General features: G+C 59.4%; 2 protein-coding genes across 6 annotated transcripts in view; one reads left to right on the top strand and one right to left on the bottom strand.

Moving 5' to 3' along the window:
- Positions 1–23,322, bottom strand: part of GGT5 (gamma-glutamyltransferase 5) — a 95,845-nt gene that overhangs the window by 9,900 nt on the left and 62,623 nt on the right. The gene's annotated exons all lie outside the window — the stretch shown is intronic.
- Positions 1–23,322, top strand: part of CABIN1 (calcineurin binding protein 1) — a 75,992-nt gene that overhangs the window by 17,903 nt on the left and 34,767 nt on the right. For 4 of the 5 annotated variants that reach the window (XM_059676478.1, XM_059676481.1, XM_059676479.1 and 1 more), the window contains exons 17-26: positions 1,935–2,177; positions 2,886–3,042; positions 4,469–4,584; positions 6,956–7,117; positions 7,954–8,160; positions 8,289–8,434; positions 10,225–10,486; positions 11,158–11,418; positions 13,785–13,936; positions 15,406–15,584. In XM_059676478.1, the coding sequence (XP_059532461.1) occupies positions 1,935–2,177; positions 2,886–3,042; positions 4,469–4,584; positions 6,956–7,117; positions 7,954–8,160; positions 8,289–8,434; positions 10,225–10,486; positions 11,158–11,418; positions 13,785–13,936; positions 15,406–15,584 (1,885 nt within the window). The remainder of the gene's footprint in view (positions 1–1,934; positions 2,178–2,885; positions 3,043–4,468; positions 4,585–6,955; positions 7,118–7,953; positions 8,161–8,288; positions 8,435–10,224; positions 10,487–11,157; positions 11,419–13,784; positions 13,937–15,405; positions 15,585–23,322) is intronic. The other variant, XM_059676480.1, reaches the window with a different exon arrangement.

Raw genomic sequence — 23,322 nt, 5'->3', positions numbered from 1 at the left:
ATGCTTAGACAGCCTTTCCAACAGTGAAAACATTCACCCACTCGTTCCACACACACGGATCGCGCTCACAGTGTGCCTGGCTGGACGGCAGAGGAGCCACCCCGTGGCACCGATGTTCTCCAAGGGGGGCGGACGGGGCGCAGCCGACTCACAGAAAGGCCGTTGGCTTTGTTCCTTCCAGCCGTGTGGCTGGGTCATGTTTTGCATTTGAGTGACTTCCTCTAGCTGTAGAGGGTGGGCGTCTGCCATGAAACCCTCCCCTCCCGCCTTTTCAAGTCTTCAAGATGGTTGTGTAGTTTTCTGACTGCTGAGCGGAGCTTTCGTCCTGAATGTCTTGGGTGGCTGCTTTGTGCAGGGCCTTTTAGTTGGTCGTTCTGTTTTCTAGCAGCACGTTTCTGGTTTACAGGAACCCTGCTGCTTTGTGCATGTTTGTTTGGAATCTAGCCACTTCCCTGAATTCCCGTCATTTCTGCCGGCGGTAATTGGGCTCCTCATTTGTTGGCAGTTATTCTTCTGCCTTTTAGCTCTCCCTGGCCTTGAGCACCGGATGAGGTCACGCTGGAGTGCTGCTGGCAGGTCCTTGTCTTGGCCTTGACTTTCACGGCAACTCTGGCCGCAGTTACAGGGTCAGTGGTCTTCCTCCTGCCAGAGGAGAGCCCTGCCCCGGCATGTGTGGCAGTTGGTCAGGAGGGTCAGCTCGGGCACCCTCGCACCAGCTGGCTCCTCGCGCCCCAGTGGCCGCTGCTGGGGGGCTCGCTGTCCCTAAAGAACACATGCCATGTGTCCCTGGCAATGAGGGCTCTTCAGTCCAGGGCGGTGTTGATCTGTGCTCATACCAAAGGCAGTTCGGGACGTCTCTGTCCCCACACCTGTCTGTCACCTCAGAGAGTGGCAGCTGCACGGGCCGAGGCTGGCAGGAGGCGGCAGGAGCCACTGCTGGGCCTCAGCTGTGCCGAGTCAGAGCCCATGGGGCGCCAGGCAGCAGGTGCTTCCGGCGGCGCTGACAGGCTGCCGCCAGATCTGGGACTCCGCAGCCAGCTCAGTAATGAGAGAGGCTGGGAGGGTCAACGGGGTTGTTCTAGAGCGGTGGTTCTCAACCTTCCTCACGCCGCGACCCTTTCATACAGTTCCTCATGTTGCGGTGACCCCCAACCATAACATTATTTTCGTGGCTACTTCATAACTGTCATGTTGCTACTGTTATGAATCGTCATGTAAATATCTGATACGCAGGATGTATTTAGGCGACACTGTGAAAGGGTTGTTTGACACCCAAAGGGGTCGCGACCCACAGGTTGAGAACCGCTGGTCTAGAGCAAAAGGAAAGGCTTGGCAAAAAGCAATGGCTCCCACAGAGGAGGTTTTAAAACAACAGCGTGCAGTGTGCACGCTGAGAGCTGCTTCCCGTCGGGACACTGCTGAGTGCGTGCGGACATCAGCACACCTAGCGCTCACGGCACCTCTGCGGGCCGGGGGTGGCTGGGCTCAGGGTTCAGTGCCCTGCTCCACCTGGCACTGGCTTCAGAGCTGCCTGGCCAGTGCCCTCCTCCCGAGCAGTCAGTCCCTCCCTGGCAGTTCCTCCCCTTCTGAGACCCTCCAGAGCCGTGGCGCTGGATAAGCATGGGCCTGGGTGGCCTGGGGCACAGAGCTGGCAGAGGTGGTGGAGTCAGCCTCGTTTTGGCTGCTCCCTGGCTCTGTAATGGGAAACTGAGGCAGCGAGGTTAAGCACCTCTCTGCCAGCTTCCTGGCTGGTGGCCCACCATGCCGTGGTGGCACCCAGGCCCCAGCCCACAGGCCCTTGCAGACCCCCCGCGGCTATAGTGCTTCCCTTTCCCTTGGACGGCCCCTCATCTTCGTCCCCATCCACCGGCCCTCCGTGCTCAGGCCAGCTGGGTGAGCATGCCAGCCTCCCCCAGCGCCCTTCCTGTGCGTAGGACTCCCTGCTCCGGCGGAAGGACCACCGGCAGTGCTTTGAGTGCTCCGACGTGGCTCTGAACGAGGCGGTCCAGCAGATGGTGAATGCCAGCGAGGCCGCAGCCAAGGAGGAGTGGGTGGCCACCGTGACCCAGCTGCTGCTGGGCATCGAGCAGGCGCTCTCGGCGGACAGCACCGGCAGCATCCTGAGGGTCGCGTCCGCGGCCACCGGCCTCACCCGGCTCACCAACAACCTGATCCAGGTGACGCCAGCGCCTCCTGTGCTGCCCGCGCAGCAGGGGGGCTGTCCCATGTCCCCTGCCATCCAGCCACCGCCCTGCCAGGAGGCCCCTTTCTGAAACGGAAATACGAACGTACTTCACCCTTCACGCTCCCTCCAGGGTGCCTGCCCCAGAGCGCACTGGGCCACCAGCCTCTCTCCACCCTCTCGTTGGCTTTCGTGGCCGCCTCTGGGCCCTCGGCCTGCTGCCTGTCCTCTGCCCCTGCTCCTGCCCTCTCTGGGGATCAGGCGCACCACAGCCACTCACCTGGAAACCTTCTGTCAAGGGCTCTCTGTCTGTCCCCACCCCTCCCCTGCGACACCACTACAGCCCTCAGTTGCTTCCATTGCAGCAGCCATGCTGATCCATGGCTCTCGGGTGTCTTGTCTCTGGCTCTCTTCCCCCTGAGCTGTCAGTTCCTCTGTGCCCTGCTCACCTCTGTCACCCTTGTGTGTGGCACAGGGCCCAGCACACAGTAGAAGCTGCACGCGGCACGAGAGGCTGGTCAGAGCTGGCTCCTCTGGAGCCGGGCATGGCTCTGCCGTCAGGCTCTGTGACCCTGTCTGACGACTGGTGGGGTGCCGCTGCCCCAGTGTTTCCTCAGCCAAACAGCCCCTTCTGCCCCGAGGACGCATCCTGGGTTGGGGAGCTGGCCCTGCTGTGACATCGCTGTCCCCCCCGCTCCCCCAGATCATTGACTGCAGCATGGCTGTGCAGGAGGAGCCCAAGGAGCCCCACGTCTCCTCGGTGCTGCCCTGGATCATCCTGCATCGCATCATCTGGCAGGAAGAGGACGCCTTCCGCTCCCTGTGCCAGCAGCAGCAGCTCCAGAGCTCAGCGGATGAAGGTGGGGGAAGTGGGTCTGGGGGTGGCCTTGGCCCGTGTGGCCCTACCTCTGGCCTCTGCCCAGGGCCCTGCAGCCCTCCCCAGCGCTGCGAGCGGCGAGGGGCATCGTTGACAGGATTTCTGTGGCACCTGGACGGAGGCAGAGGCGCCCTCGGGAGCCAGCTCACCGCAGAGGGGTCGGGGTCGTGGCGTGTGGAGTGCCGCATGTCTGCTGCAGGGACGGGTGGCGCAGAGGACCCGACAGTGGGGCGAGGGCTTATGGAGGCGCCGTCACTGCTCTGAGGCCTCAGGCCTGCTAACCTCTGTGATGCCCACACGAGCCCTGTGAGCTGGGCAGCCGTGTGCCAGCCCTTGCACTTAAACCACTTGCACTGGACCACGCCTCCTGGGTGTGGGCCAGTGAGGCCGGGGAATGTGGACAGCTGGAGGCGGCGTGGCTCCAACTCCCAGCTGTCACTTCCTGCGGTGGCACGTCGTGTAAACTCTCAGCTCTGTTCCCTATCTCCCTGCTGGGAGCAATGGTCCCTGTCCCAGGGGCTGTTCTGAGAGCAAAAGCCATCACTTGCCACGGCAACTCAGTGCAGACACATGGAGGCACCGAGTCTGGAGTAGTCGTCATAAATGAGAGCCCAGCCCGGCCGGCGGGGCTCAGTGGTTGCGCATTGACCTGTGATCCGGGAAGTCACGGTTCGATTCCTGGTCAGGGCACATGCAGGGGTTGCAGGTTCAATTCCCAATAGGGGGCGTGCAGGAGGCATCCAATCAATGATTCTCATCATTGACATTTCTATCTCTCTCTCCTTCTCCTTTCCTCTCTGAAACCAATAAAATTTATATACTTATTTTAAAAAAAATAAAGATTATTTTAGATTTCTAAACTAAAAAAGTTAGTCTTTATGGGACAAAAAAAATGAGCCTCATTTCCGATTTCTTCTAACCCTAATCCTCTTTAAAAATTGTTAGTTACGAGTCCGCTAATGGGTCGTGGCCACAGCTTCAAATATACTGAGAAGGACCTAGTAGTAGCTCCGGTGGTGGACACTTAACTGGAACTTGATGGTTTTTTCCTTCTGTAAGAATCAGGTAGACCTAAGTGTCAGAACTCTTCATTTCAGAAATGGTGTATTTGTAACTGTTAGGAACTCCTCCTCCCTTTCAATAGGCTTCCTATACGCACAGGTAGATGCTCCTGGTGATGCTCCCCGAATGTCTGCTCTGTGGGTGAAGCGTTTCTCCCGTGCACTCTGCAGGATTTGCAGTGCTTAGTAAAGCCAGTCAAGTCACTACTTGTTTTAAAAGATGAAAAAGGAAAGAGAGGAAACCGTAGCCACCTGGGAACGAACGCAAAGCCCGCCCAGGAGACTGCCCGCAGCGCCCGCCCGTGTCTGTCCCCGCGCTCACTCCCTGCGGCTCTGGTCTTTCCCCAGCGATGGCCGAGACGTCCATGCTCCCGTCCTCCCTCATGCTGCTCAACACAGCCCACGAGTACTTGGGCAGGAGGTCCTGGTGCTGCAATTCGGACGGGGCGCTGCTGCGGTTCTACGTAAGTGCTGCCGGGGCTTGCGTGGCCGCCCCTGCGGGGGCCTGCTGTGCTGCTGGGGCTTGTGGCACAGATGTGACTACTCAAAGTTTTCAGAAAGTCTGCACGTGGCGTCCTGGCACCTGTGGCTCGGGGGCTCTGGACCTGGCCTTGAACTATAGGTAGACTTAGATCCACTAGTTGTTACTGAGTGTTATGTGTGGGCACAGGGCCAGGCCTTTAGTAGTGATTTTAGAAGCAAATACTGCATTCACCGCCTTCTGCTGAGTCCTGTTTGCCAAGCACCACTCCCGTGCCAGGTGGTAGTTGCTCAACGAGCAGCGATTGCATTCATTTAGTCAGTGACTGTGTATTTTGTGAACGGAAATAGACGTCCTCTCCCTCGCCAGCGGTGGTGCTGGCTCACTGGGGCTGAGCAGCATTGTCCCGTCCCCTAATCTTCCTGTGGAGCCAGAGGCCAAGCAGCACTTAGGCAAGGCACAGAGCACAGGAGGGGCGCCCGGCCCCGTAATGTCTGTTAGTAAGTGGTGTAGTGGGGTGTAGCCACACCCACATGGACATATTAATAGTAACCAGCGCGGTTTTTGCAATACAGTGGCAGGTTGATTAGCCTGCTGGAGTCCCCATGGTCTGGGAAGCCTGTTGGCCATCCTCTGCTTTCTGCCCTCAGTGAGCATGCCTGCCCCAGCTGCCGCCTCCTCCCGTCCTGACGCTCCCTCCTTCATGACCTTTGCTTTCCTCTGGCTCTAATGAGCCATGGAAGTGACTTGTTATGTGTATTGTGTGTCTCTTCTCCATTCAAATGCAACTTCCCTGAAGGTGGGGGTTTCTGTTTGGTTCACTCCTGCATCCAAGTACCTAGCACAGCACCCAGCCCACAGCACTGTAGGTGCTCAATAAATATGAGTGAACGAGACAGAGAATAATGCACAGAGCTCGTGTATGTGTTCAGCCCCTGTCGGGGGACCTGGACTTGGCCAGGAGACCCGTCTGGCTGGCTCAGGACCCCAGAGCTGGTCGTGTCTGAGGTGGGTCCAGCTGTAGTGGCCTGAGTGTCTGCCCCACCTGTGAGCTTCCAGAGCCTGTAGGTTCCCGCCCTGGGTCAGCTCCGGTTTTGGAAACATGGTGCCAGACTGAGTGTCCAATGCTGCCCGGGAGTCAGGGCCTCCCTCCTGCTGCCTTCTCTCCCCTTAGAGAGCGGACACTTCCACGGGCGCCTCCACGCAGCCCCTCATGCTGGTGCAGGGGCCAGGCCGGATCAGTCAGCCCCTCGCAGACGAGGCCAGCGGGAGTGGCGCTGAGGAAGGAGCAGGCAGGAGGGGTGAGGAGGGGAGGGTGCTCCTGGTTTTTCTCAGTCTGTGTCTGTTTTTGGTGGAGCATGAGTTTTAGCTGCCAGGATCTAAAAAAAATTTTTTTATTTGATTTTTGCTCTTTATCTTCTCTTTTTCGGATTTACTGAGTTTTTTATAACTTATTGAGATGAGTGATTATTTTAGTGTTCACTCTTGTAATACATGCATTGAAGGTTATAATTTTCCCCCAAGTACATTTTTAGCTGCATACCATAGTTTTGACGTTTGGTATTTGCTATCTTTATGTAATTGATTTCTAATTTTATTGGTTATGTTCAGAGGATGTCGTCTATATCATATCTAGTCTGCGGTATTTATTGAGATTTGCTTTTTGTCTAGTTTTGGTCAAAATCTCATGGATGTTGGAAAAGAATGTATGCTTGCTGGTAGTTGGGCATAACAATAGCGATTAATTTGTTTAACTGCGCTCCATTGGAATCTGAGCTTCTCTTTTTAATATATTTTTATTGATTTCAGAGTGGAAGGGAGAGGGAGATATAACATCAATGATGAGAGAGAGTCATTGACCGGCTGCCTCCTGCATGCCCCTCCCTGGGGATCAAACCCACAACCGGACATATGTCCTGACTGGGAATCGAACCGTGACCTCCTGGTTCATAGGTCAACCGACACTCAACCACTGAGTCATGCTGGTTGGACAGAATCTGAGCTTCTTAAAATCAGGGACTATGTTGCACTGTGCCCAGCATAGGAAGGTGCTCAGTAAATATTTGAGGAATAAATGAATGGCTAAATAAATCAGAATTTCTCAGAGGGCGTATAATGTCTCCTCTAGCAGCTGATAGAAGCTGACTGGGTGTGCTGAGAGGAAGCCACTGCGAGGGCTGGGCCCAGAGCGGCTCCCGGGAGGGTGACAGGCCCTTTCCAGAAAAGGCCCCGAGTAGACATGGCCTCCTCCTCTGGGTAACAGTTGACAGAGCGGTGTCACCGGGGCCCTGCTGTGCCCGGAGGTGTGGACCCCTCCTCAGGCGTCTCCCCCCCGCCGCCCCCCCCCACTGTAGGTCCGAGTGCTCCAGAAGGAACTTGCTGAATCCACCTCTGAGGACACACACCCCTACAAGGAGGAGCTGGAGACGGCCTTGGAGCAGTGCTTCTACTGCCTGTACAGCTTCCCCAGCAAGAAGAGCAAGGCCAGGTACCTGGAGGAGCACTCGGCCCCGCAGGTGAGGCGCCCCCTGGGAGAGGGGACTCGGGGAAGCGGGCGCTCAGCGCCCCGACATGCAGCCTCGGAGGCCCAGGTTGGGTTGCAGCAGGAGGATGAGGCGCTCCGATGGCTCTGACCTTGCAGGAGGGCGCTTCGTAGTGCTGACTCATCATCAGAGAATGCAACATGGCGATTTTAATAGATTTTCTTCCTTTTTAAAAAAACATACTTTTATTTCAGAGAGGAAGGGAGAGGGAGAGAGAGAGAAACATCAGCGATGAGAGAGAACCATGGATCGGCTGCCTCCTGCACGCCCCACACTGGGGGTCGAGCCCGCAGCCCGGGCCTGTGCCCTGTCCGGGAATGGAACTGTGACCTCCTGGTTCCTAGGTCCACGCTCAACCTCTGAGCCCCGCTGGTCGGGCAGGGGACTTTCTTGTAGCAATTTGGATGATACAAATGATGTCTTAGAGGTTGTTCATTTTTTGTATTTTGGTTTTCAGAGCACTTTTGGGAGTACCATGCTCAGCGGTACTGCCCGTTATTCTCTGATCTTATGTGTGTCGTCCCACCCTGACCCAGAGCAAGCACTTGCTCAGTATTTGTCAACCAAGTGATTGATGGGGCGATTGAAGTGAGCAGAGGGTCAGGGCTCACGGTCCCCACCCTCTGGCTCGGCCACATGGACTCACAAAGTGCAGGCAGAGTTTCCAACATTTTCTTTATAAAGAACAGGCTTACGGGGTCACTGCTCTGCTCGTCAGACACGGGTTGGGAAGGACGTGGGCATTTAGAAGAACTTGCCTGTGTGCTTTCCCTGACCGCACTGCGACCGGCCTTCTGTCTTCTTTCAAGGTGGACCTCATATGGGAAGATGCCCTCTTTATGTTTGAGTATTTTAAGCCCAAGACCCTTCCTGAATTTGACAGCTACAAGACCAGCACCGTTTCTGCCGACTTGGCTAACCTATTGAAGAGAATCGTCACCATAGTGCCCCGCACAGAGCGGCCGGCCCTGGGCCTGGAGAGGGTGTCTGCGTACATCGAGGGCACCTCGGCCGAGGTAGGAGCCACGTCCCGTCACCTTGTCCTTCAGCCACGCTGACGTGCACGGTCCTGGGTGTGAAGCGTCACTGGCCACAGTGGAGTCCCTGGCTCCGCCTCCCTGACCCTTGCCCTCTCACCTGCCAGGTCCCTTGCCTCCCAGAAGGGGCTGACCCCTCCCCTGCGGTGGTGAATGAACTCTACTACCTGCTGGCTGACTACCATTTTAAGAACAAAGAGCAGTCCAAGGCTATCAAATTCTACATGCACGACATCTGCATCTGCCCTGACAGGTGAGTGGCTGGTGGCTGTGGCCAGTGACCTGGGTGTGAGGCCAGGCTGGTGGGCGGCTGGGGTGCCTGCAGCTCAGCAAGCTCTCCCTGCCCAGGGGGGAGGCCAGGGGAGGAGTGACGAGGTGGCTTAGACCACAGTTTCTGGGAAAGGCTCTTCATAGAAAGAAAAACAAGGGAGAAAGCCCCTCGGGAAGCCCCTGGGGTGGGCACTGGGGTCAGAGGAGGCGGAGGTGCCCACCGCTCTGCCTGCAGGGAGGGATGTGCGCCCGGCCCCGTCCCGGGCGCTGCGTGCTGCCGCTTTCCTAGCTCCGCCTGGGAGGCTGGCTGTGTGCTCTCTGCTTCTTCCCCTGCAGTGTCTGTGATGCAGGGTTTTCTCATTGAGGGGGGAGGGGAGGAGTAGCGACACTAAAGCAGGAGTTCTCGTTCCTCGCTCTGCCGCAGTGCATTGTTGGCAGCAGCGATGGTCACGTCTTCCCTGGCGGGTGCCAGGAAGGGCTGGACTGAAGGACGCCCAGGGACGAGCCACCACGCCCCTCCTGGGCCTGGGCAGGGCCCCCAGGACACCCCGTTCTCCGGCGCGGCTCTTGGTGGGCTGGGCCTGATGAACTGACACCCTCCGAGCAGCTGGAGTACAGGCTGGAGGGAGGCCCAGTTGCGCCGTCGTGACCTTCACGCTGCTGAGGGACTGTCCTGTGCGAGGGGCCACCCCAGGCTCTCCCCTCGCCACGGGAAGGCGGGTGTGACCCCTCGCTTTTCAGTCACGGAGGCGGCAGGCAGAGGAGGCGACTGCTCGCTGTTGCGCACGGTGAGCGCTCAGCCAGCCTGCGTGTCGGTCTGCTCTACCAACCGGTCCACAGCAACTGGGGGAAACGGCCAAGGCCGCCGACACCCGGCTTCTGCTGGAGGAAACCACAGGCTGAGCCAAGGGGGGTCCGAGCCTTTCCCACAGGGATACGAGGCCGGAAAGCTGGCTTCTGCTCAGATCCCACTCTTCTCCCCGTGGCCGGTGGATCCTGACAAGGGAAAAGGAGGCTCCCCCGGTTCGGGGCGGCCACCAGGGGCTGGCCCTCGTCCCTTCCAGGAGGCCGCCTGCAGGTGCTGCTGTGGGCCCTGCAGGTGCTGCTCTGGGCCCTGCAGGTGCTGCTCTGGGCCCTGCAGACGCAGGGCAGCTATAGAGGGAGCCTCGTTTTGACCTTGACCCAAGGTTTACCTCCCAGGTTTGGCCACATGAGAAAATATGCCCACTCAGTCAAGCAAATCAGACTTCATGAGCTTAGCAGGGACCTCAGGAGCAGCAGGCCAGTCACTACAGTTTAGTAAAAAGCCGCCAGCACAGTGGGAAGGAAGCACGAGCTGGAAGCACGATGGGCTCGTCTACAGTCACCACTATGACTGTCGTCACTGCCAGCAACGCACTGCGCCCCATCCTGGGCTGTCAGATAGTCCAGGAAGCCAGTTCGCCAGTTTTAAAGTTAGTGCCTCTCTGTGCAGCAGTGAGAACATTCCAGGCTCGCCCGGCCGGTGTGGCTCAGTGGTTGAGCATTGACCATTGACCTACGAACCAGGAGGTCATGGTTCAATCTCCGGTCAGGGCACAGGCCTGGGTTGTGGGCTCCATCCCCAGGGTGGGGCGTGCAGGAGGCAGCCGATCCATGATTCTCTTTCATCATTGATGTTTCTCTCTTTCTCTCCCTCTCCCTTTCTCTGAAATCAATAAAAATATATTTTAAAAAAACAAACAACAACAAAAGACAACGGAGTGTTTACGGGTGCTTTTGTCATGACCACAGGTTTGACTCCTGGGCAGGCATGGCCCTGGCCCGGGCCAGTCGCATTCAGGACAAGCTGAATTCCAATGAGCTGAAGAGCGACTGGCCCATCTGGAAGCATGCCACGCCTGTCCTCAGCTGCTTCCGGCGGGCCCTGGAGATCGACAGCTCCAACCTGTCCCTGTGGATCGAGTACGGCACCATGTCCTACGCCCTGCACGCCTTCGCCTCGCGCCAGCTGAAGCAGTGGAGGGGCGACCTGCCCTCGGAGCTGGTGCAGCAGGTGAGGAGGGGCCCGGAGGCGCTGCTCCGACGCACAGGCTCCCGTCAGTGGAGCAGGGGTGGGCCTTCTTAGAAGCGTCCCAAGTCCCGGGAAGCGGGTGGAGCGAGGGTGGGCAGCCCTGTTGGACCCCAGGGCTAGACATTCTCAGTGCCGTGGAGCTGGGAGCTGGTGCGCGTCTTCCCCCGCTCTGCGGCCCACCCTGGTGAGGGGGGGAACAGGGCCCCCCTGCCTGCCGGGGGCTCTTCTCGGAACATCAGCTCTGGTGTCCTGGCCTCCTCGGGTCTCCTGCAGTGATGGCGGCAGCCACGCCGCCCCAGCCCCTGCTGTCGCCCCCTCCCAGGCACGGCCTCGCTGCACCACTGAGGTGGTGGTTGGGACCTTTAGAAGGTGTCATAGGACTTCAGAACGCATAGACTGTTCGATATGATGCTGCAGGGGAGGCGGGAGGAAGGACATGGCGTTGGCATGAGGTGTCCTGGGTGTCCGTCCAGCGCTGTAGCCTGACCGGAGGGGGCTTCTGAGGAGTCGCAGCCTCCGCAGTGTCCCCGCCGGGACGTGGCGCTCGCACTCCTGTGTCTGCCTCAGGCCTGCGAGAGGGTTACCCACGTGCGAACAAGGCAGCGGGGCTGCTACAGGACAGGCCTGAGCGGGTCGTGCCGGTCTCGTTGCAGATGGAGGGCCGGCGGGACAGCATGCTGGAGACCGCCAGGCACTGCTTCCTGTCGGCCGCGCGCTGCGAGGGGGACGGGGACGAGGAGGAGTGGCTCATCCACTACATGCTGGGCAAGGTGGCCGAGAAGCAGCAGCAGCCGCCCACCGTCTACCTGCTGCACTACCGGCAGGCCGGCCACTACCTGCACGAGGAGGCCGCCCGGTACCCCAAGAAGATCCACTACCACAACCCGCCTGAGCTGGCCATGGAGGCCCTGGAGGTGACGCTCTGCCAGCCCTGGGCGGGCCAGTCTCTCTCTCCCTGGGCATGGGGCATGCGGTCCCAGTGACTCCCTGCTACCCGATGGAAACCTCTGTGTTTAGCAGCTTTGCATGCAATTAAACAAAAGCAGCCTTTCCTCTCTCTTTCTAAGGGGTGCGCGCCGTCCTTGCTGGGAGAGTGAGCGATTTGTTCTAGAAGAGACTCGTTCCTCCTCATTAGCGCACGCAGGTCCCGAGGACCTGGCCGATGGCACTAGCACAGGCAGCACCCACCCCTGCGGCTGGCAGGTGTCAGGGAGCAGGCGCCTGTGCTCCAGGTGCAGCGGAGACAGCCTCCCTCGGCAGGACTGAGCCAGGGAGCAGCCGGTGCTCTTAACCTCAGGTTTGGGGTCCCCCACAGCCCCCCAAGAGCAGAGAGCACTTGTTTGCTGCTTGGCGTTGCCGTGTTTTCCGGACCATTTCACATGGTGCTCTTCCTGAGGCTCACACAGTCCTGGGAGGTGATTGGTGGCCGTGACCGCGCCTTCCGTAGGGAGGAGACTGAGGACACGGGTGTGGATCCAGATCACTCGGCCTGACCCGGGACCCTCCACTTTCCAAGGCCCAGAGCCTGGTCCCCCCCGCCCCCCCACCCCCCGCGTGCACGTGCCCAGCTTCCCGGAGTTTGGGGCAGAAGCCACTTGCTTATGCCTTTTCGTATCTTTTCTGATTATAAAATGACAGCCCATGCCATGGCCGTGTGGCTCAGTTGGTGGGCACAGAAGGTTTGATTCCCAGTCAGGGCACATGCCCAGTTTTCGGCTTCAATCCTGCTTGGTTTTCTTTCTCTGCCCGCCCCCCCCCCCTCGCTCCCCCCAAATCAATGAAAAACATACCCTGGGGTGAAGATTTTAAAAAAGAAAATTAACACATATTCTTTTTTTTTCCCCCAGTATATTTTATTGAGTTTTTACAGAGAGGAAAGGAGAGAGATAGAGAGTTAGAAACATTGATGAGAGAGAAACATTGACCAGCTGCCTCCTGCACACTCCCCACTAGGGATGTGCCCGCAACCCAGGTACATGCCCTTGACCGGAATCGAACCTGGGACCCTTCAGTCCGCAGGCCGACGACGCTCTATCCACTGAGCCAAACCGGTTTCAGCAACACATATTCTTGGTCCAAAAAATATATAGAAGAATCAAACAATTGAGTAGTGTTTAAAACGAAAAGTTAAAGTCCCCCGTGAGTCTAGTTCCCCGCCTGTCATACCTAGTCCAGTGTGGCATGCCTTACCTCTCTAGGTTTCCTCCTTATTAACACATTTCGTTCCGCTCAGGAGTTTTCTCCTGTTTCGCGCGCCATCTGTTAAGGACCGCTCACGAGTGTTCTCGTGTTTCACGCCCATGGAAAAAGGAGCGAATCTAGATACTTATGTAAATTTTGTTTGGTCCCTCTTCATAGAGGAAAATGTTTTACGCAGTACCATACGTTAAAAAAGTACTAGGAACTTTAATTGTTTAATTGTTTTTGTAAATAAAAATGTTATAATTATTGAAAAACGACACCTAAAGTGCATTATGATGATTTAAATAACGTGCAGTTTGCCCGAAAAAGTGCGGTCCCTGGCGTATGTCTTAGAGATTTCTATGCGGTACGAAAGGCGTTAACATAGATACATTATCATTTAGCAACTTGCCCTTCTCACTGGACAAGATGTAGTAAAGGAATGGAGGGCTCCCTTCCCTGTCCTGTGCCCTCCAGTCCGGCCGGGCATCCGTGTGTTTGCCTGGCCCTTTCTTCATGGGTTTGGCCTTCTCTCCCACTTCTTCCGTGACAGGGTGCGGTCAGGGCGTAGCTGTGGACACGCATCAGGGAGCACACACCTGAGCACAGTTGACCCTTGAGCAGTGAGAGGTCGGGGCGCCGGCTGCCTCTGCGGTGGGAGAGCTCACCTCCCTGCAGCTGGCCCTCCACAGACTCAGACTCCCAGCCACAGGCTGGCCTCTGAACAACACGGCCTGCGCTGCACCGGCCGGCGGACAGAGATCGCGTGTACGTGCGTCCGCCCAGTTAAAGCAGGAACGGCTCAGGGTCAGCTTGTCCCCAAGGGTCATTAACATTTGAGCAACAATGTCTCGTCGCCCTAAAAGGTTGCACTGATCTATGCACTTTCGTGTTTTTCACCAACTTAGCTGGTTATCCTCTTTTTAACATTTGATAATCTTGTGAGCAAGCAAAAAGTCTCATTTTAAAATTTCCCTCTTTACAATACTTCATGCTGAGTGGCTTCTAGCCGCTGGGTCCCCTTTCCCGTGTGGCTGACCGGCCCGTGGGAGGACCCTGAGCCCCTGGGAGGGTGCTCACCCCTGAGTGTATCCCCCAGGTGTACTTCCGCCTCCACGCCTCCATCCTGAAGCTCCTGGGGAAGCCCGAGTTTGGGGTTGGTGCCGAGGTCCTCGTCAACTTCATGAAGGAGGCAGCAGAAGGGCCCTTTGCCAGGGGCGAGGAGAAGAACACGCCCAAAGCTTCAGAAAAGTGAGTGGCACAGTCCTCCAGCCGCTTGTCCCGTGTCCGGGGAGGGTTCATTCATGGCAAGGGGGCCCAAGGGCTGCTGAGGAGACCAGAGTTCTTGGAGCCTCTGGACCTCACCTGGAGATTCCTGAGGCTGGGCTGAGGCATTGCTGTTGAACTTGAGAAGAAGGGCTGTGTCCCCTCACCCTGTGGCCATGCCTGGTCCCCCCATCCCCTTCCCGCCGTGGAGCAGTTCTCACGCTGCTGCCTCTTGCTCCTGGGGCCTCTCCCAGGGCCTCTCCCACCCGTTGTTCCAAGAAGCAGGGAGGGTGTGGGAGGCATGGGCTCTGCGGCGTCAGAGGGTCGAGGGTGCTGCGGCACTGGTGTAGCCCCCGCGCTGGGCCTGGCACAGTCTCCCGGCCTCCCCTTGACTGAGCTGTGTCTCTGGAGGTCTAGATGCGGGAGCTTTGGTTCAACTCGCCCCACTTCTGGACCTCTGCCTGGCCGGGCACTGGGCAGGGCCCCGCCGAGTGCCCCAGGGGCCAGTACCAGCCTTGGCCTCGGACGGGTTGATGGGGGCACACACGGCAGGTCACACCGGGGGACGCAGGATGCCCCAAAGCTAGGGAGACATGTCAGTCACGAAGGGCTCCCAGCTTAGTGGTGTGGTCTTTTGTTTCTCATACTTCTTTTTCAAAAAATTTAAAAGTTATACAAATGACACATGAATATGTTGTAGTTACAGAAAATTCTGGCAGTTTATAAACATATAGACAACCCCCCTCTCCTCCTCAGAGTTCATCGCTGTTCACTGTTTAGTTTCTCAAGTTGTTTTCTGTGCATTTGCACACTTACATGTACAAATACAATGACAGGGTTTCGAAGACGAAGACTGAAGGTGTTTTTCTCGAGTTTTCTTTTTCCCTGACGGTGGGCCTGGGACCCATCCACAGAGATAGTGCCCCACATTCCTCATTCTGTCTAGTGAAATCACATGAAGTCTTTCTAGTGGCTGCAGTGGCCGGAGGCTCTGTCCCTCCCACAGCATGGATGTCCTTGTTTCCGTGGCCATGGCGACAGGCCGGGAGTTTCTAGCTCTGCTCGGCAGGTGGCAGCGATGTCCCTGGCACGAGAACAGGCGTTCTCGGTGCCTGGTGGGGGTTAGCCTCTTGGCCTCGGGCATCGCACAGAAGGACCTGACTTGGTGTGGCGGGCATTTCTGAGGTGGGCTTCTTCCGGTCCCCCTGTCTCCGAGGCCTGAGACCTGAGCCGCCTGCAGAGCCCAGCCATATTGGGTGCTGGGCCTGAGTGGGTACTTGTGGGCCACTCCTTCGGGGCCTGGGACACCAGCCAGAGGGGTGGGGGGAGGGCTGGGAGCTGGGCCCCAGGAAGGGCAGCTTGGGGACTCGACAGCTGGGAGGAGCATTGTCCAGCCTGGCACGCATCCTTTGGTGCCATGTGAGCGGCTGACCTGCACCCCCTCTGCCCCACAGGGAGAAGGCCTGCCTGGTGGATGAGGACTCCCGCTCTTCAGCTGGGACACTGCCGGGCCCCGGAGCCTCCCTTCCCTCCTCCTCTGGCCCAGGTCTGACATCCCCACCTTACACAGCCACTCCGATTGACCACGATTACATCAAATGTAAAAAACCCCACCAGCAGGCGACGCCGGACGGTACAGTCCCTGTTCTCCCTACTGCCAGCCCAGGGCGGCACGCCAGCCGGGGGCGGGAGCTTTGGGCGATGAGTCGCTTTGTTTCGGTGAGGGGGGTGCTGGGTCTGGGGTGACACGGGCAATGTTGTGGCTGTTCATTAACCTCATGGACTCACGGTGATTCTGTGCTTCCAAGACGTGCTCAGGGTCGCCACCTGCCAGCTCGCCCACTGGGAGCCAGGGTGGGTGAGGCGGGCTGAAGCTCCGTGCCTGCCTCTCGGAGCCTGCATTCTCCCCCCTGCAAATTGGGGGCCTGGAAGGGCAGTTGGAAGACGGGGGGCTTGCGGTCGGTCTGCGGGCGGCCTAGCGTGGCTCCCATGCAGTCGGCTGCACTATTATGGCGTGCCCTTCTGGCGGTCATGGGCAGGCGATGACCGTCGGCACCCCTGGGAATCTAGACAGCTTGGGGGGTGTCAGCTGGGACTGCACAAGGCCACCCATGTGGGATGGGGCAGGTGGCGACTGTTGAACCACATTCCTTACTAACATTTAGAGGCTCGCATGCGCCCTCGCAGCTCGACTTCATGCCCTCACATGTCTGGTCATGAGCTGGGGACGGTGTTCGCCGGAACGAGCCGATGGCGGACTTAGCAGTAGGGGCCTTTCACGCAGAGCCTTCGAGGAGGTGGTGACCTGCTGAACGACACCAGCTTCCCGCGTCGCTCATCTCCCAGGGGCTGGGGGGGCCTCGCTCTGCCTCCCCGGCACCGTGCAGGGCGTGGGTGGAGAGCAGGGGTAGAGGAGGGCCGGCGGAGGGGGACAAGGGGACATGTGCAGGTGTCCCCTCCTGGGCTCAGGTTGGCCCAAGGGTGTGGAGAGAGAGGCTGCGGCTCCCAGTGCGCTGGGCGGCTGTCGCCTCCCTCCGGTCGCTCTGGCTTTTGGGCCCCGACCGCCCAGAGGGGTGAGGAGAGGTGGGAATAACGGCCGCCTGCCCCCCCGGCTGCCGTCTGAGACATTCCCACAGCGAGGGCCTGCTCCCTCCTGGTCACCTCCAACTCTCCCTCATGAGAGCCCCGAGAAGGCGCTGGAAGCCAAGCCTGCTGAGGGCTTCGTTTCATCAGGCGCCCCCGTGCACGGCAGCACTTGCTGCTTTTCCGGAGCGAGGGCTGCTGCTCCCCTGGCCCACGGCCTGGCTGCACCCTCAGCCCTCAGGCGCGAGCCAAACTCAGGGAGCGGGATTGTGCTTGGCTGTCCGTCCACAGAGCGGGGGTGCCTCCCCTAGTGCGGGCACCCCGGGGAGCAGCGAGGAGGAAGGACTGCCTCAGACAGGGACTGTGGTGCCACCTGGCACTGCCACCCAGCCATCCCACGTGGGCGCACACGTGCACAGAGCTGTGGGCGAGCAAGATGCTGGGGCCCAGAGCTGTTGTGACACGTTCTGGCTGCCAGTCTAAGGGGTGTTTGTTGTGGAAGTTTGCAGCGGGAGTCATACAAGTGCGTTTTCAATGGGTGTGAAACAGTGATTCCTGTCAGGATAGGAGCCATTGAGATCCCATGGCCACTTTGCTCTGCCTCAGCCCATGTGCCAGAAAGCCTGCAGCGGGCTCTTAGGAGGGGAGGCCGGGGGAACCAGTGATTGCACAGCTCATGGTTGGGTGCAACTGAAATCCCCAGAGACTGGCCTGGCCTCTCGGTGGGGCGGGAGGCTTTCTGAGGAGGCAGAGCTGAGCCAGGATCTCGGGTATGCTGCTATTTCCTACGCAGAGTGGGCAGGAGGGACCAGGCAGGGGTCAGAGGAGAGGGGGGGGAGGGGCTGCTGTCCATGGTTTCAGGATGCCCATCCGGCCCCATTTACAGCATGAACAGAGGCTGCCCTGAACCCCAAGTTATAGGGCTGCCTAGCGTGGCTCCCATGCAGTCAGCTGCACTATATGGCATGTCCTCTGGCGGTCATGTGCGGGCAAGGTGGCCCTCCCAGGAGCGTCCAGGTGCCTGTGCCGCGCGACATTCATCCTCACCTGTCATGCTTCACCGTCTGTGTCGTGTCCTGTGTGCTCGCTCCCGCTGCTCGCCCACCCTCCTCTGCCAGCATTGCCCGTGCTGCCCCTCACCCGGCCACACTGTCCCCAGGCTTTGTCGTTTGTCTGCACTGTCACGGCTCGCTTCAGGGGACAGCGCAGACTGCATGCTCCGCCCGAGTCCGGCTCCCTGCTGCCTGTGACCCGAGCACCTGCACAGCTGCTGGTCTGAGCTGGAGAGAGTGTTTGATGTGCTTGGCTTCTGCCCTGTCCCATCTGCCCAGCGCGGGGCGGAGGCAGTGCCACCATGCCTGCCCGCCTGCCGCCCGGCAGGTGGCTCAGTCCGTATTCCCATTGCTTCGCTCTTCCTTGCTTTAAAGAAACAACAAGGGCAACAGACTCCCAGATCCCAGGCCACCTTTGTAAGGACAGGTGTAAAAGGACAAGTGTGCGCAGTAGCCGAGGTGCTCCAGGGAGAAGCTCCGATGGCAGGCAGTGCTGGAGGGCAGGCCCGGCCTGGCCCCTGCTCACAGCGCCCTTCCCCGGGCAGGGGGTCGGCTGATGGTGGGGAAGCTGTGTCCATGGACAGATCTCAAAGCGGGAGAGACGCCGTGTGCAGCTCAGTTTGTCTTGCGTGTCCCCCACGGAGTGGGGCCTGGCCTGGGGGCAGGGAGGGAGGCTGTTGGAGGGCAGAGCCAGTCACCTCGTTTGTTCTCCTTCATGCCCCCCTTTTATAAAACCTCTTCGGGTGCCTGGCCGCTGCTCCCCGGCGGCAGAGTGTCCGCCTGTGCACCGAAGGGTTGCAGGTTCAATTCCTGGTCAAGGGAATGTACCTGGGTTGCAGGTTTGAACCCCGCCCCAGTCGGGGCACAGGTGGGAGGCAACCAATCGACGTGTCTCTCTCAAATCGATGTGTGTGTGTCTCCCCCCCTTCCACTTTCTCTAAAAATAGCAATAATAATACTAAATAAATAAATCCTTAGGTGAGGATTAGCCAAAATAAAAGGCCTGTTGAGGCCACAGCTGGTCATGGAGATGATCGAGTGCCTGCTGTGTGCTAGGACGGAAGAGGGTGCCGTAGGGAAAGCCAAGATGGGGCCCCCTGGCCCCGGCTGCCTGGTTGTGCCTGTGTGTCTACAGGCGGTGCCATGGAGCAGTGGTCGCGCCTGAGCTGGCTCTGGGGTTGGGTGGATTTGAGGACGTGCTGGCGGGAGCAGGCCTGCAGAGAGGCTTTGGGTCATTTTGGGTGACGACAGTGGGAGCAGAGACATGGAGGTTGGGGAGTCCTATGGCCTTTGAATTCCGAGTGACCGGGGTGGGCAGGAGAGGAGAGAGCGTGGAAACAGCTGGGCCACGGGGCTTCTTTCCCGTGGACGTAGGGAGTGACGTGGTCATGGCATCTCTCTGTCAGGTGGGTTGGCAGCCTTCCTGTCACCACGCCAGGTCCCTTCCCGTCGCCAGCTCTCACTGCTCTGCGCTTGGCCCTGCGGGTTGTGCTCTGAAGCGAAGGGGCCAGGGCTTAGGAGCAGGCGCGTCAGCAGCAGCCAGTTGGCGATGCGCATCCCTCGAGGACGCAGCAGAGGGGCTGGACCGGCCCAAAGGATGGAAGTGAAATGCCCCCGTGGTTGGCAGCGAGGGGAGGAAGTATTTATGATCTCGCACAGTCTGAATTGGTGTGAGCAGGCTTTGTGTGGGCAGACTGCAAAAGAGCTCTGGGAAGAAGCGCAGGGCAGCCTGTCGCCTGCTCGCTGGGGCCAGTCTCCTTCCTTGGCCTGCAGGCAGCGCTGCAGGAAACCGGAGCCCGGGCTGCGGGCAGTCCCTGGGGTCTCCTTCAGTGTGCCTGCTTCCCCACTCTGGGCCGCTTGGCTCTCTGACACAGAAGCAGTATCCATCCACCTCCTGCTCTGTCTCAGGCCCAGGGGCCAGGGGAAGCCGGGCCTGGGACCCTCTGCAGAACCTGCAGGTGGTGGCTGGGACAGAACAGCAGCCGCTTCTGCGGGCCCTTACCCTCCCCCCCCCGCCCCCCCCCGCCCGCCCGCCTCCACCAGGCAGGCAGGAGAGTAGAGGGTGCTGCCACCAGGCTTGGCATCCTTTGCCTGCAGAGCATCAGCAGACCCACCTGGTTCTCAGCACAGGCCATGAGTGCGCGGGTACACAACGCCATATGTCAGCGCCTTCAGAACCTTGGCCTAAATACAAGTCCCCGATGAGGACTGTGACACTCAGGGACTGCTTTGTGGAGGAGGTGGGGCTAGAGCCAGGCCGGGAAGCTCGGCCAGTTGCTGGAAACTGAGTGTCCCCAGGTCAGAACAGCCCGCCCTCCATACCCATCCTGGCTCCCCATGCGCCTTCATCAAGGAGGGCTGTGCAGGTGGAGCTGGAGGCAGGCGGAGTGTGGCTCGGGGGTCCTTGCCCAGAGGCACCGAGCTTTGGGCGGGGTGTGTGTCCCGGGCTCTTTGCTTCCTCACCCAGAGGAGCCTCCCCAGTGCCGGCCAGGCCTAATCAGGCTCATTCCCTGGGTACCCTGGCCTGTGAGTTGACCGAGACAGAGGGGACCAGTGGCATCCTCCCCTCTCCTGCCCCTGCAGCCGCCTCGGGCAGGAGCAACCCCAGTCCAGGGTGCCCTCTGGTCTCTGCTGCCCCCTCCCCGCTGCCAGCTGCCCGCCAGCTCCTCTGGCTCCAGCGTCTGAGGCTGGACCTGGTCTCCGAGACCGGCTCCCCAACCCTGTGAGCCTTCCCCGTCGCATCTGGCCAGCGTGGCTGCTGGCAGGGTGGCCCTCACCGCCACCCCCCTCAGCCCTCCCTCTGGTCTCACCGAGGCCGTGGGTTTGCTGTGCCAGGGAAGGTCCCGTTTACAGGGAGGAGGGCACGGTGAGGTGCCCCGGTCTGTAGAGTGACTTTGTAAAAGAGCTTCATTCTTCCACTCTATTGATGTAGAAGAAATGGAATGTGGTGTTCTTTTGCTCTGACTTGCTTCTTGGTGTGAAACCCTGGGTTGCTTCTTAGTATTTAAAATTAGGAACATTTAATATTTTAAATCTTATTTCTTTTGTTTTTGTTAATTATCACCCGAGGAGATTTTTTCTATTGCTTGTTTTGTTTCTTTTTAGAGGAAGTGGAAAGGAGAGAGGAGGAGAGACAGCGAGAAACATCGATGTGAGAGAGACATAGCGATTGGTTGCCTTTCCCACGTGTGGGGCAGGAATCGAACCTGCAACCCAGGTCCGTGCTCTAGGTTGGGAATTGAGTCCGCCCCTTCGGTGCGTGGCACCGAGAGGCACTGAGGCACCAGAGGCACCGAGCTTTGGGCAGGGTGTGTCCAGGCAACCACTGAGCGATGTGGCCAGGGCCAACCAGGGTCATTGCAAAGAGCCTGTGCCAGCCCTTTCAGGCGCACAAGACCCAGGAGGGCTAGAGAGAAGCCTGGCCCTGAGTGCCTGGTGGTGGCTGTTCGCAGCGATGCACTTGTTCTGTTCCTGGGTGTGCAATCCCCCGGCAGCACCTGGACAAGCACGGCCCCGCCCCCCTTGCTTCACAGGCCTGGGGAGGAGGGGGTGCCGCTCCAGCCGGGGCTTCGAGTGCACAGTCCCACCTCCAGATCTGACCCAGCCGCCCGCAGGGAGCACAGCCCTCTCCCTTCCCTTCTGAGCACCAGACCTCCTCAGGGCTTCATAGGTGCCTGGTCACCCCAGGACAAGGGCCTGTCCTGAAGCTCCTCAGGGCCTCCCAGGACCAGCACGGCTGCTGTGCTCCGCCTTGCAGAGGGTCAGCCGTGTGGGTTCTCACACGTGTCAGGCTCCAGGGAAGCACGGTCTAGCCCCGGTCCCTGCCAGGCCCCGCTTCCTCAGGTCTGCTCTTCTGCGGTGGCTGTTGTTGCTGTGGGTGGACTTGTCCCAGGGGAGCAGGGCCCTGAGGCGCAGGGCCGCCCTTCGTCGCCCACACCTCGGGGCGGCTCTGCCTTTGCCGCACGCTCCGGTGCTTGCGAGGTTCACTCACCAAGCAGCAGCGAGAGGCCTTAGCACATTGGGAGTAAATATCCGTTTGCTTAAGCCAATCCCTGGATTTCGTAATGATCGCACTGGATTCCACCAAATTAGCCGTCCTTTCCGGCCCAAAGCCCAGCAGCTGTGCGGCCTGAGCTCGCCTGGCAGCAGGCCGCGTTCACGCTCCGTCCAGCCAGGCCTGCTGCCTGGATGCTCGCCACGCGGCCTGCTGCCAGGCGCAGCGCCTTCACCTGGTGCGATGCTGCTAGAGCGCCTGTCCCCGCCCGACTTCCCGAGGGCGCCTTCCGCTTCGCGGCCGTCACTCCGGTTACGTGCCAGGCACGAGGCCAGGCCTGTGGGGATCCCATGTGTGTGTCAGGGACAGACAGGGAGAGCAGAGACAAACATGTTAAAAAGTGTCGAGTGGAGCCTGGAGCAGCCCGAGGGGCAGATCTGGGGATTGGAGTGCAGGTTTGGAACTGCTGGGTCCCAAGCTCTGCAGGCCCGCGTGGCCTCTGGAACCAAGGTCTCTGTTCCTGGCCCGCCCTTCCCCCCGCAGAATGGGTGGCACCTGCCCCTCTGGGAGAAGTGACCACTCGCACTGGGAACTGGTGTGGGACTTCCTGGAACCCCCAGTCAGTGCTTGTGGAGCTTTGGGGGTCTGGTCTTCCTGAGAGCGAGGCAGAGGGCCCAGCCAGACCCCTGACCCTATGAGTGGGACACAGCTTCCGCGTGGCCACTCGGGCCTCACACACACCTGGCCTCCTCGCTTCATAGGCTCCGTCCGTTCTGCTGCCCCTGATGACCCAGTCACTAGGCCGTGGCCATGGCACAGGCTGAGAGGTGGCGGATGTGGGTGAAGAGGGCAGAGCTGCCGGCTGACTGCACAGGCCTCTCCTCCGTGTTCTCTGTGCACAGGCCCGCTTTGGGGGTCCTGTCCTGTCAGCATAGAAGAGCGGTCACCACCCATCGGCGTGCTGCTCAGCCTCGGCTCCAGGGGCAGGAGCGAGCCTCTGCCCATTCAGGATGCAGCCCTGTGACGTCAAGTGAGAGACCGTAGAGAAAAATAGGTTCAGGTTCTTGGAAGCAGTGATGCGGTGATTGGGCTGGCCTTTCGTGAGCATTTCCTGTGATCAGCCCTGTTTTACTCACTTTTCCTGGATTAACCTATTAACCCTCAGACAGCCCTGGGAAGGGCACTGACATTCACAGTCTCACGTGTGAGGGACTGAAGCGGGAGGCCCCCTGAGTCAGCAGCAGAGCAGCGGCTCTCCCGGAGGCCGGCTGGGGACTGTGGAGACGGCCTTGCGTTTTGTTGCAAGTCTTTTGCCCCAGCTTCCCGTTCCTCTGATGTGATTTTATGCTTAACGTGGAGCCGGTCTGTGGGCCTGTCTTAGTGTTCCATTCCCACCGTCTCCTCCGTGACCCTGCCCTCTTTCTGCAGCCCATGCTTTCGCTGTTATTCGTGCTCGGATCCAGGAGGGCAGGGTGGGCCCTGCTGTCTTGGTCCAGCCGCAGACTTAGGCAGGCTGTGTCCCCGTGTCTGGGGGCGGGTCTCTCGGTGACTCGGTTCCTGCTCCCCCGGTGGCGGGAGGGCCTCTCTCAGGGCTGGTTTCCTTTCCTCTCCTCCAGCTGCAGTGGGTCCCCTGTCCCCAAGGCACCCCGGTTTGCCCGGTCCCCTATTGGCTCCTGGCTTGTTCCTTAAGGAGAAAGGCCCAGCCAGGGCTCATGTCTCCAGGCAGCGGCCACATCTCTCCT

This window comes from Myotis daubentonii, chromosome 19, assembly GCF_963259705.1.
Source record: "Myotis daubentonii chromosome 19, mMyoDau2.1, whole genome shotgun sequence".
In the NCBI taxonomy this organism is placed as follows: domain Eukaryota; kingdom Metazoa; phylum Chordata; class Mammalia; order Chiroptera; family Vespertilionidae; genus Myotis; species Myotis daubentonii.
This window is presented reverse-complemented; position numbering and strand designations above follow the sequence as displayed.